This window comes from Melozone crissalis, unplaced genomic scaffold (assembly GCF_028551555.1).
Source record: "Melozone crissalis strain CALT ecotype California unplaced genomic scaffold, PUWL_Pcris_2 ptg000027l_1, whole genome shotgun sequence".
Lineage (NCBI taxonomy): Eukaryota > Metazoa > Chordata > Aves > Passeriformes > Passerellidae > Melozone > Melozone crissalis.
In genome coordinates, this window is record NW_026535805.1 from 74,051,985 (window position 1) to 74,064,275 (window position 12,291).

At 39.7% G+C, this 12,291-nt stretch overlaps 1 protein-coding gene across 3 annotated transcripts in view; it reads left to right on the forward strand.

Annotated features, from left to right (window-relative positions):
• Nucleotides 1–8,668, forward strand: part of IBTK (inhibitor of Bruton tyrosine kinase) — a 52,921-nt gene extending 44,253 nt beyond the window's left edge. For all 3 annotated transcript variants that reach the window (XM_054279772.1, XM_054279773.1, XM_054279774.1), the window contains exons 27-29: nucleotides 4,693–4,761; nucleotides 4,862–4,994; nucleotides 7,336–8,668. In XM_054279772.1, coding sequence (XP_054135747.1) covers nucleotides 4,693–4,761; nucleotides 4,862–4,994; nucleotides 7,336–7,461 — 328 coding nt within the window. In that variant the 3' untranslated portion in view covers nucleotides 7,462–8,668. The remainder of the gene's footprint in view (nucleotides 1–4,692; nucleotides 4,762–4,861; nucleotides 4,995–7,335) is intronic.
• The last annotated feature ends 3,623 nt before the right edge of the window (nucleotides 8,669–12,291 follow it).

Below are 12,291 nucleotides of genomic sequence, written 5' to 3' on the forward strand. Positions count from 1 at the left end.
GCAGAACAGGTATTGTTCATTTTGTATCTAGGACAATAATAAAACTTTTCATTATATGGGAGATGCCAGGGGCTGGTAATAAGAGAATTTGCACTGGATGCTATTATTGGCTTTGCCACAACAGCTCTGTAATCTTCATAAAGTCATTTCTTTTCCTTTTGCATTGCCCTGTCTTGTCAGTGCAGTCTGGCCTGTCTGCATGCTCACAAAGTGGACTGTTTTAGCTGAATGCAGGCTTAATACATTAAATGTCTGAAAATGATACATTAAGCTAGTGGAAGACTAGTAGATGGCTAAATTGACTATCATCACTTTGAAGAGAAGGTCCCTCCAAAGCCATTTCAGATTGTTTTTGAATTGTCTCTGAAGATGCCTTTTTTTCCTAGTAGGTGTAAAGAGCCTAGGTGACTAGTTCCTCCATCTGAAACTTAGGAGTGGAGTTTCTAGTTTGAGGTAATTTTTTTGACTGTACAATTTTGTCAGAGTAGGCTCTGATTTTTTACCTGAGGCATTTAAGGGCTATTTATGTGAAGATTAGTTATCTGCACCCTTACCCCTTCTTTTTAAAGGGGAGGAAATTACACAAACATAGAGATGAGCAATCCTCATCTGTTGATGTCAGACTTGGTGATGGGACACTGAAGATGCTTGTGTGACTTTTTGTTCCTGCGTTGTCTTTCTCCTTTGGATAATTAAACTGACAATTTTTTTTATATCTCTGGATGAGAGTATTTTGGATGGTGACATAAGCATGTACTGTCACTTGCCAATTTTTGCAGTACAGATTTTTTTTTTTAGGTAAACCATGTCATGAATTGTGGTGGTTTGAATTGCTTTTAATCCAGAGACAGATCATTCCAAGAGCTGGGGCATGTGGATGTGGCTGTGTTGTTTCCAGGGGCACCTCAGCCTTAGGAGTTATGCTGTGCATGTGTAGCTCCCAGTCCAAGCTCAAAGCATGGGGCTGACATGACTTAACTCAGTTGTGGCTGCCTGAGTTGTGTTCACAGTGTTACTCCAGGGAGCAGGGAAGCGTCTTAGTGGAAACAAGTGTTTGCAGCTTCGTGTGGGAATGGCCTAGTTCTGTCATGGCTAATAATGAGCTCATGACTCAAATGGTATAGCAAAACCCAGGAGGGTTCTGCAGGAGACCAGGCTTTGTGTTCTTTTTCTGAGAGCAGTTATTAGATCAGGGAGGCACCAAACCTGACCTGGTGTCTCATGAACAAATACTCAAGAAACACTAGGGGGCTCAGGGCTGGGACATTTTGGTGGCTGCACGAGAGTCATGGCAAGTTCAGCCAACTGAGTTAATCAGGTTGGTTCAGTACTGAGGATACTTGGCTGGTTTATTTCCATGCAGAACCATTTATGTGTCTGCATCAGTCTTAATTTCTAAGACTTCCAGATTTCCAAGTTCTATGTTTTTGTGGCTCTTTTTCCATTTTTCTGTATATGCTAGCTTCACATTTCCTGTGTATTGCATTTCTAGTCATTTTGATGCCAGCTGAGGAATTAATTTAGAATGTTGAAATATCTGCAGTTGATTTAATATCTGGACTGAATTAGCAGTCAAGCTTGTTAGCAAGGAACACAGATGTATGTATGTACAAACAGCTTCAAAATACCTGGACTTCTTCCTACATTTTAAAGCCCCATTGACTTTAACTGAGGGAGATGATAAAGGTATTTACTTATGCTTTAATTGATCACTAGAGCATACTGTGATGCTGGAACTATTAATTCCAGTTTTGGGAAATGCCTGCTCAGGTGATTTTTTTAGTTGTTATTTGGGTTTTTTGGCTTGTTTGTTTATGTAGAAGTCAGCACGTTTGTTAAGTGTAGCAATCCAGTTGGGTTCATTTATAGTAGTGCTGTGAGTTCTTTGGATTGGGAATGGGAAGAAGAGTGTAGCTGTCAAATCAGATACTGTCAAATGTGCTGGAATGTGAGTATTATAAAAGCAGGTGGAAAAAGAGATGAAATTGAGATTTAACATCAGTATAAAAGCACAGAAGGCTGCCTTCATCTCCTCTTTGTCTTCCTTTTCTTTGGTTCTTTTCTGTTTTTCAATGTTGTTATCTTTAAGTGCAGTAAAAGCCTTGAACACTTGCAGGGATGGGGCATCCACACACAGCTTCCCTGGGGGAAGACGTGTTCCAGTGCCTCACCACCTTCACAGTGAAGAAGTTTTCCTAATCTAGACTAGACCTGTACTCTTTCAGTTTGAAGCCTTGTCCTGACATTACATGTGCTTGTAAAAAATCCCTGTCCATCTTTCTTTCAGGGTTCCTTCATGTATTTGAAGGCAATAATTAGGTCACTCTGAAGCCTTCTCTTTTCCAGGCTGAACAAACCAATTCTCTCAGCTTTTCCCTGGATGGAGAGGTGCTCCATACCTCTGATTTTCCTGGTGGCCTCCTCTGGACTAAGTCCATGTGGTTTTTGTGCTGAGAACCTCAGAGCTGGATGCAGCAGAAAAATAGTGCCCTGCTTTGAAATCACAGAATAATTTTGATTCTATAGTTTAGCCTCTTGCTCAAAATAAGTGAAACTAGATCATGGTACTCAGGATGTGGCCTGGTTGAGTTGTGACTGCTTCCAAGAAGATACCCCAGACTCTTTGGGCAGCATGTTTCAGTGGATAATAATCTCTGTATGGTATTTTTATTTTTCCTTTTATCTGTGTGAGATTTACTATTCTACCTCTTGTGTATGTTGCCTCTTAATCTATCATTGTGCTCTTCTAAGAAGATTCTTGCTTCATCTTTCTCTGTCCTGCAGTTTAAGTGCCTCACTTTAGCATTAAGAAAACACATTCTTCCAAGTTCTGGACCCGTCCCAACCTAACAGCATCCTTCTTCTATTGTGGAGCTAAAATTGAGGATGATACTCTGTATGTAGAGGAAGAAATACAACATCCTCTGCCTGCCTTGCTGCAGTATTGCTAGCACAGCCCAGCACATAGGTGGCTTTCTCTGCTGCAGAGGCACTGGCTGGTAACATCTTCCACTTATTGTCAGCCAGGACTCTGCAGGTTCTGCTTTCTCTCTGCTGCTTTCTAGCCAGTCAGTCCTGGCCAGTACTGCCTCATGGGGCTGTTCTCTTCCCAATACAGGACCTTGCACTTGCCTTTGAAATTCATTGGTTCTCAGTTGCCCATTTTCCCAGCCTCTTGAGGGCTTCTGAAAGGCAGCCTGACATCCAGAATATGCACCATCCCCAACCTCTCCACAGCCAGCTGTGGCCTGCTGAGGGTCTGTTCTGTTCTATTCTGTTCTACCAAAGATGCTTAACAGGATTGGTTCCAGTACCAGTCCCTGAGGACCCCCACTAGTACTTGGTTTCCAGTTGGACTTTGTACAGCTAATCCATTTCCAGACCATTTTCCACCCATCTTGTAGTCCATTTACTCAGTTCATATTTTTCAGACTGAGAACAAGGATGCATGACCTGGCAATGTGCATTGTTTGTGTTGTGGGAAAAAATTATGTTTTGTGACAAAAAACTCAACACGATTAATTTAAATCCGTTTTTGATGATGGATGTTGGATTTCAGATTTTTTGAGATCTTGCCCTTACTGCTTAGTGGTAGGAATCATGTTTTTTGTTATCCTTGGAATTGTGTTCTGGGGAAAATATTTCAGACAGAACTTGGTTGTTACTGGAATTCTCTTAACTTTCTATAGATTTTTTTTCTGTTTTATCCAAGAGCTTGTGGTCACTTACAAAGGATTACCAAAGCATTAAAGAAAATTGAGAGTGATTTATTTAAACAGCAACACCCTTAGAGTTGTTTGCAGTGCCATAGAATAATTCAAAAAATGTTTGCCAGCATGTCACTTTATGCTGTAATACTTTTTTAAGGTTCTGGAAATTGCAAAACTATTCTGTCAAAGATAGGTATTAAATCATGAGAATAGGGCCCTCTCTTCCTACTGGCGTAGGATTTTTCTAACAAATACACTTGTCTCTTAATGAATGCAGTTTAACAAATGTGAGCTTCTTTTTGTTGAGAGGTTAACATTTTGCAACTGAATAAAATACCTTCCTGTCAGGAACTTTATAAATATTTCAAGATTTTTTTTTTCTATTCTGTAATTTTAGTTTTATGCTGTTGTTGTGAATGTGAGAGGTGGCTACAGGATGTGTACAGAAATTTCATAATTTCTGGGTTTGCACTCAAAGAATTTACTCTAGTGAGATTGTAGCACTGACTCTTTTGCATGAACCACTCACTTTGAATGCAGGGCAGTTCAGTTTTTTATCTTGATTCTTTATCCTTTTAACTTGAACTTTTTGTTCATTCATATTAATTGCTAACTTTTATGGATAGTGCTGTTAGGGCATAGCTCAGTTGGCTAATTTACATGTAAAAAAGCAAAAGAGCCTTTTTTTTAAAATAATCAGAAATAAAACTCCTTTTATCAAATCCTCAAATGTTAGGAAATGCCAGAATTAATGCCCAAGATGAAATTCTGTTAGGGTCTGGTAGTTAGAAATGAGAATCAGTGTCTTTTTCAGTCTTGGTATCTCACTTAAAAACAAATTCCACATTACATCCTAATGCCTTTCCTCTGTAAAAATCCTACACATTTGTTGTGATTTCCTACTGCAATTTTGTATTTCACAATATGATGTAGGAGAATGCTCTGCCAATGACTTTTTCTTTCCTTTCCTACCTCTCTCCAGGTGCAACACTAGAAGTAATCCAGGTCTGGAAGACCATGTTCTGGATTCTCCACAGCTGGAGAGTCATAAGTAAGTTTGGTAGTGGCGTGGGTCCTGGAACTTTTTTACTGTGTGTTGTGCTGACCTTGATGTTGCCTCATAATGTTGTTTGGTTTTTCTTTTTTTGCAGTCCTTGGTCAACAGCATCACCAGCCAGCTCTCCTGTGACAGCACCTGTCATGTTCTCAGCTATTGTAGAGGAGGAGCTCCAGCAGGAAGCTGCTCTTATTAGGAGTAGAGAAAAACCTTTGGCGTTGATCCAGGTAAAGTGCTAAATTACTGCTGCTCTAAAGTAGCACAAGGAGTTTCCAATGGCTCTTTCAGAGGTCAGTTATTAGTATTAATTATGTATTAGTACATGTCATTTGCATAGTGATAGCAAATATAATTTAATAATAACTTCACACTGCTATTTGATAAGGTCTGTTAAAGTTAAAATGGCTGATAAATGTGATAAATGTATTTGCAGCTTCAGAGAACGGTTGAGTTTGGAATGAACCCCTGGAAATTGTCTAATCCAAACCCCTGCTCAGAGGAGGTTTAGAGCATGTTCCTCAAAGCCAGACAGCCTTTGATTATCTGCAAGGATGAAGACTAATGGCCTCCCTAGAAAACCTGTTCCAGGGACCACCCTCACATGAAAAAAGATTTTTAAATGCAATTTTCTGTTTTCAGTCTGTGCCCATTGCCTCTTCTCCTGTCTTTGGGTACCACTTAGAAGAGCATGGGTCAGTTGTCTTTATTCTCTCCTAGCAGGTATTTATACACTTTGATATGATCACTCGAAGCCTTCTTTTATCCATGTTAAACAAGTGCAGTGTGCTTGGCATCTCCTCAGTGTCAGATGCACTGGGCTCTTAATCATTTTTAAGCCATGTCACTGGACTGTTCATTCTGTCCCATGTTTCTCTCATACTGGGAGATCAAGAAGTGGACCCAGCATTTCAAGTGTGTCTTGCCAGTGCTGGGTAGAGGGAAAGTGTAATCTTATTTTTCTGGCAATGCTGTCCCTCACAGAGCACAGGAGGCTGTCACCCTTCTTTGCAGTATGAGAGCACTGCTGGCTAAAAAGCTAAATGGTCCATCAGGACCCCAGCTCCTTTTATGCCAGGCTGCTTCCCAACTTGTCAGCTCCCAGTGTGTACTGGTGTCTGGGGTTTTTCTTCCCAGGTGCTAGACTTCATGTTTCCCTTTCTTGAACTTCATGAGATTCTTTGTAGCCCATTTTTTCAGCATTTTCTGAGTCTCTCTGGCAGTACAGCTGTCTGGTATATCAACCACTCCTTCCCATTCTCTGCTTGCAACCTTGCTGAGGGTGCACTGTGTGTAACTGATGGGTAATTGATGAAGCTGTTAAACAGTACTGGTCCTAGTCTCAGTGTTGGTGTGGTGGACTTTGTGCCACTGGTCACAGCCTCTTTGAGATCGCCAGTTCTGCCAGTTTTGTCTGTCTCACGTTGCATTTATGAGGTCTGTTCTTAAGCTTGTCCACTTAAACTCTTAGTTAGTACTTAAGCAGTACCATTTTCCCAGGAAGCACCTAGTGGTCATTCAGATTCCCTTGCCCTTCTTAAAGGTAGGAATGACACTTGATTCCTAGTCCTCAGGAATCAACCTTATTGCAATAATTTTCCAAAGGTTTTTTTAAAAGTGGTCTTGCAGTCATTTTGGCTGGCTGTGATCTCCAGGACCTGGCATTGCTAGAGACATGATCTTTACACCTAAAACCAAGATGAAGGTCCCCAGCCTTTTCCATGTCTTTTTCATTCAGTAGTGGATCCATGTTGTCTTTTTTTGCAGTAGAAGCCTGTTTTGCCGCCTTTCATATTCCTTGCCAGATTTCACCACAAATGGCCTTTAACTTTCTTAATTCTTGTCCTTTGTGGTCACACAGTGTCTCTGTTCTCCTTCTGTGTGACTTTTTTCTGCTTCCACATCTTATATGCTTCCTTTTTTGTTTGGGTTTTGTCAGGAGCTCTTCTTTTCAGCTGTGCAGTCCTCCTGCCATTCTTATTTGGCTAGGAAGCTCATTGGCATGGCCTGTTCTTGAGCTTGGCAGAGGTGATCTTTAAAGTCAACCAGCAGTCCTGGAACTTTCTTCTTTCTGGGGCCAAATCCCATTAATTTTTCTAAGCAGATGCCTTCATAGTCTTCTCTTCTAAAGTCTCAAGTTTTTTGCTATTTCTCTTGTTCCCAGCTTTCAGAACCCTGAACTCCAGCATCTCATTGTCACTGCAGCCAAGGCTGCCCTCAGCTGCCCTCAACCTTCGCATCCCTGACCAGTCCTTTTTTTTTTTTTTTGGGAATATGAGATCCATCAGAATGTCTCCCTTGATCACCTCCTTCATCATCTGTGTTAAGAATTTTTCACCAATGGGGAGGTATCTTAGAGTGTTTGTGTCCAGCTCTCTTGCCTTTCCAGCAGATATCAAGGTGCCTCAAGTTTCCTATGAGGAGTAGGGCCTGAACACATGAGGTTTCTTCAAGCTGTCTGAAGAATGTATCATCTACTACTCCCTCCTGATTAGGAGGTGTGATGCATTCAGGACCAGTAAAGTAAATGTAGACCTGACACTGACATCCATGCTCTTTTTTTCTTTCCAGATTGAGGAGTGTGCTATTCAAGACTTACTCGTTCACTACGAAGCTTTTGACAACCCTGAAGAATTTGTGACCGTTGAAAGGGCTCCACAGGGACCTATAGCAGCACCTATGTGGAACAAGCACTAATTTGTACTCTTCACAGTCCTCCCTCCCACTGTTCTCACAGCTGTATGTGCACTTTTGAAATTGTAATTCTTCTTACAAGTAATACAGGACTGGAAGAATAAGAATCGTGTAATTTTTAACATCAGCATTAAAACACTGCCCATAATCACTAGCTATTTGTTAGAGAGAATGAAATGTGTTCACTGTGCCCTTTACCCACAGTATCTATTGTATGTATGTTTTGACAGCATTTCTTTAATGACACCTATAATTAGTAATGGTACATGAGGCTGTAGATAGGAATGTATTTGCTAATCTTAAGTTGTAAGGGTTTTTTGTTAAATTAACAGGCGAAAAGCGAGTGTTTATTTTGTGATTTAACGTGGAATTGAATGTGCAGAATTAAACACCTTTAAAGTTTGGGGATGTGTCCTTCAGACCTTTCTTGCAAATTGGGAATATTGGGAAAAAGTTTGTGCTTGAACTTCATGTAAAAGTATAGTTTGACAATGCAGTTTTTCTTAAGTGATGTGTGCAAGTCCTGGTTCCCTGGTTGCTGTGACCAGCACGTTTCCCTGTTGTGCCCCAGGCTGTGCCCAGCCATGGCCTGTGCTCGGCTCAGCTGTGCATGTTTGTCACTGCTGTGAGTGAGCCCTGCCTCGGAGCAGCCAGCTCTGTCTTGAAGTAAAGCACACAGCTCAAGAGGATGTGGTGCCATTATTAGCCCATCTGTAGTCTAACTCTGGTAAATATGGTATGGTTTTAGAACCACTGTGTTTGGGGATGATTCACTTGCAGTGCTGAGGAAATCAAAGATCAGTGTATACGTTGTTGAAGCTGTAGGGGCGAGTGCTTGACTGGGAAATCTGCAAATACCTGAGCTGCAAAGATTATCATAGATGGCTTTCAATGTTGTGTTGCAAAGTTCTCTGTGCCTGGTTGAAACAAATTTATAGATATTAAAAAAAAGAAAAAAAATGTAGCCTTATCTGCAATACTTTGTCTAGTTTGTCTTGTTTGTATAGGTGTGTTTGAACTTGTGCTTCCTCAGTAATGTCAGTACTCATGAACTCTGGAAAACTGGAATGGAGAGATCTACAGAAAATGAATGTAAAAAATTGATCACTGTGTGATAAAAGAATCTTGAAAAAAGTGATGTAGATATGTCTTAATGATTTCAGGTCAAGCTACACCAAAAATATCCCCCACAAAAATTGTAAAAAAACCCCAATAAACCATAAAATCTTGATTTATACAAAGTTAGTGTACTTTTATATGCTGTCTATATATAATCAATTTTTTAGGTAACTAGAGTAATTGATAAGTATTTCTTCTGTGTCTGAAACAAGAATTGCAGACATTTTGAAGCTACACAGGCCAGGAAAGATGTAGGTTTTGATTCTGTTTTGAATTCTACTGGTAATTCATTCACTAAACTGATGGTAATACTTGCATTAAAGGCTTTACTTGGTACACTAAAGGGCCTTAGGGCCTGCTGAAACTATCCTCTGGTTTAAAAGAAAGCTTGTGTACTGTGAGAAATATCTATAGAAGCAGCAGGCCTTTCCAGGTGGGAACTAATTTATTGTCAAGTGTAAAATTGCTGTAAATTTGCTAATTTGCTTTTTTTTTTTTCAAAATATGCCATTGGAAATTATCCTGAAATTGTAAGAGGGTTGATGTTTCCACCATGCCAAAGAGCTTGACTGCTTTCAAGTTGTGGTTTTATTGTCACAGTTTGTTTAGGCATCATCACTGGTTATATGTAATATTCATAAACAAAAGTGAAGAATGATCAGTGTACCACTCTTCTGGAGTTGAGAACACTAAACTGCTGTGATTCAACAACTTTGTTGAGGCTAAAATGTGTCACAAAAACCTGTCATTTTCTAGTTCAGATGCCCAACTTTGTGGCCTTTTTTCTTTACTCCAGACATGAATTCAGCTTTCATCACATTTTGTCATTTCCGGGCTTGTTAACTCCTTTAACTTGCACAAAACCACGGTTCAATTCCCAAGTTCTGGTGAACATAATGCAGCACATCAGAGTTTGCAGTAAAGAACAATATTTCACATATAGATTTATAAGTTAAAGGAGATGTATTGCAGCTATTTAGTGTAAGAAATACAACTTTAATAAAAGGATTCTACTGAAGTATTTGTTTTATCTCAAAGACAAATGAACCATCCTCTCAAATAAGTTTTGTTGAATAAGCATTTTGTCTTTTCTCCTTCATCATTCATTATCCCCAACTTCAGTAACTTCTTAAAAAATAGAGGGATAAATAAAACTTGTGAATTTTCCTCCTTCAAATGGAGGAAAAAAAATTTAAAATTTTAATAATACTGTACTACCTTCAGGACTTGCTGTTACTGTGTCAAGGCATTTGAGGAATGCATAACTCTTCTGCACTGTAAGTAAAATGAGAGACTTCAGTCAGGTGTAGAATCTTTGCTACTTTTGTTCCTCAAGGGTAGAGGTTGTTTTTAGTGACTAATCTGACAGTATTGTTGAATGGAATTTCCATATTAGGACTGATTGTGCAACCTTTCACAGAACAGAATTGACAAAAAAATTACTGAATTTCCTAATTTAGCTTTTGTTATAAATCTTGATGATACCTTCCTACTGTATATTTTTTAACTGAATTTCCCATCCCCCACCCTGTGATTAGCATAATTTGTAGGTGGTGATAGATTATTTTAGCTGCATGTTTTAAAATGAACACTTTTGAACTTCAGATGTGTCCATTTTTTTTGTCCCCATGCCTGCCCCTCCTTTTTTTTTTTTTTTTTAAATAATATAAAAAGAGACCCTGAGCTGTTTTGACAGCGTTCAGCTTGATTGTGTTCATTGATTGTTCTGCCATTGAAATGATGTTCTGCAGCTCCTTGGCAACCTGGACTCTCCTCCTTACCCAAACAATTGCTAGCTCTGATGTAAAGGCAAGTCAGAACAGAACACTGGTGTGTTAGATCATATTCTAAATATAAAGGTAAAAGATTTACACAGGAATAAAGTAATTTAAGCTCTTAATCCTTGACTTGCAGGGTGTCACCAGAGACACTTTGTAGTAACAGGAGCTGTCAATTAAGGCATCAAATGATCTCAGAATTTATTCCTTCCATTCTCACTCCAAAAAAAAAGTTTGCAAAACTCCACTCAAGTGCCAGGTACTTAAACTGAAGGGAAAGGTTTTCTGTATGGCCTGATGTGCTGGAAATGTGAGATGTTGAGGCATACAAAATTAATCCCTCCTGTCAAGGCTCTAGATGTGGCAGACCTGAGAAATGCCAAGAGGGAAGGGACTATTTTTGTAGTGTTTCAGGTGTCTAACCTTGAGAAAAAGTCTTCATTAGTTGCCAAAGGCCAGCAAATTCACAAACCCCCAATCTGAGTTTGAAGTGAAAGGGTTTTAGCAATGATGCAGCAGAGAAGTTCTTGTGAGTTTAGGGAATCCCTCTAGTGGCTTGTGTGAGATGTTTCTTGTTCACAAGAATGGTATCTGACACAAACTCTACCTAGAAAGTTTTTGCTTTCCAGTAAAATTCTTCCTAAACTACAATGCGTATCACGGAACCAAAAAAATGGCATTTTTATAGCAGCTTTCAGATACCTGCATGGGACACTCATTACACTACTCCTTCAGCACTTGTAAACTCTGCTTGGAGGAGAGGAAGCTGGATGTGAAGAATGTGCTGGAAATGAAGATACTCCTCAGGTGAGGTGCTTGTTGTTCTAGCAACAGTTCTGCTTTCTGTTCTCTTCTGTTTTTCTATTTTCCCGTTTTTCTGTTCTTCGGTTTTTCTTTCTGTTGTTCTGTTTTTCTGGTTTTGTTTTTCCTTCTCTATTCCTCTATTTATCTTTATTTCTATTCCTCTTTCATTCTCTATATTGATTTCTGTTTTTATTTCTCACATAGCATACTATTTCTTTAGTGTGACCTGTCTTTTATCCCCTTATTTTGTGGCACCTGAATAACATGAGAAAAGAGAAAACTTTTGCAATGGCTTCAGATAAGGACTGGCAATACTAATAGTTAAAAGTCTGCTCTTTAGATCAGCTTTGAAGAATGTACTCTGGTTTATCAGGGTGTTGCTTAAAGCATGCTTTGTTTCCTGTGATTCGAGTGACTGATAGTGTTCTGTTTCTATACAATGTATAGATTTCAGCTCAGGCCTGAAGCATGAAATTGGGCCTTGGTGGGTGCTGAGTGACTGAGCTGAGGTCACAGACAGTAAAGAATTGGGCAGTCAAGTGAGGGCAGCATGACAATTCTGGAGTGACTTCTGAGGACTCTGCAGGGCAGTTCTCTCCAGGTCCTGGTGTCTGCCTGGGCTGGGTCTTCTGCACCTCCATTCAGAGCACGTGAAGGTGCCTGAATTGGCATGTCTCAACCTTTGCAAAGAGGGAGGAAAATTCCTTGGTTCATGTTTTCAGGAAACACCATGAGTCTGTCAAAAGCATTAGCTTTGTGCTGAGTGCATTTTCTTTGTGTGGCTCATCTTGGAGAAGGAAATACCCAGTCAAAATCAGGCCACTCAAGAGGATTAATAATCTCATGGAGTGGGAGAACAATGTGCTCGTTCAACTGCAGTTTTCTTGGAGGAAACTGATCCCGGGAGATAGGAAAGTTTGAGTCAAGTGATGGTTTAGGAAAGATCACACTCCTTGATCTTGATTTAAATGAATTCTTTGTAGATGTACAGAGTTGTTTTAAAACACATATCTCTAATATTTGGGGCCAATTCTTCCAAATCATGCATGAGGTTTTCCAATAATGATGGAAATATAATTGTTAAAAGCAGGGATATGCTTGGGGGATTTTTTCGTGTTTCATTTGCATAAAG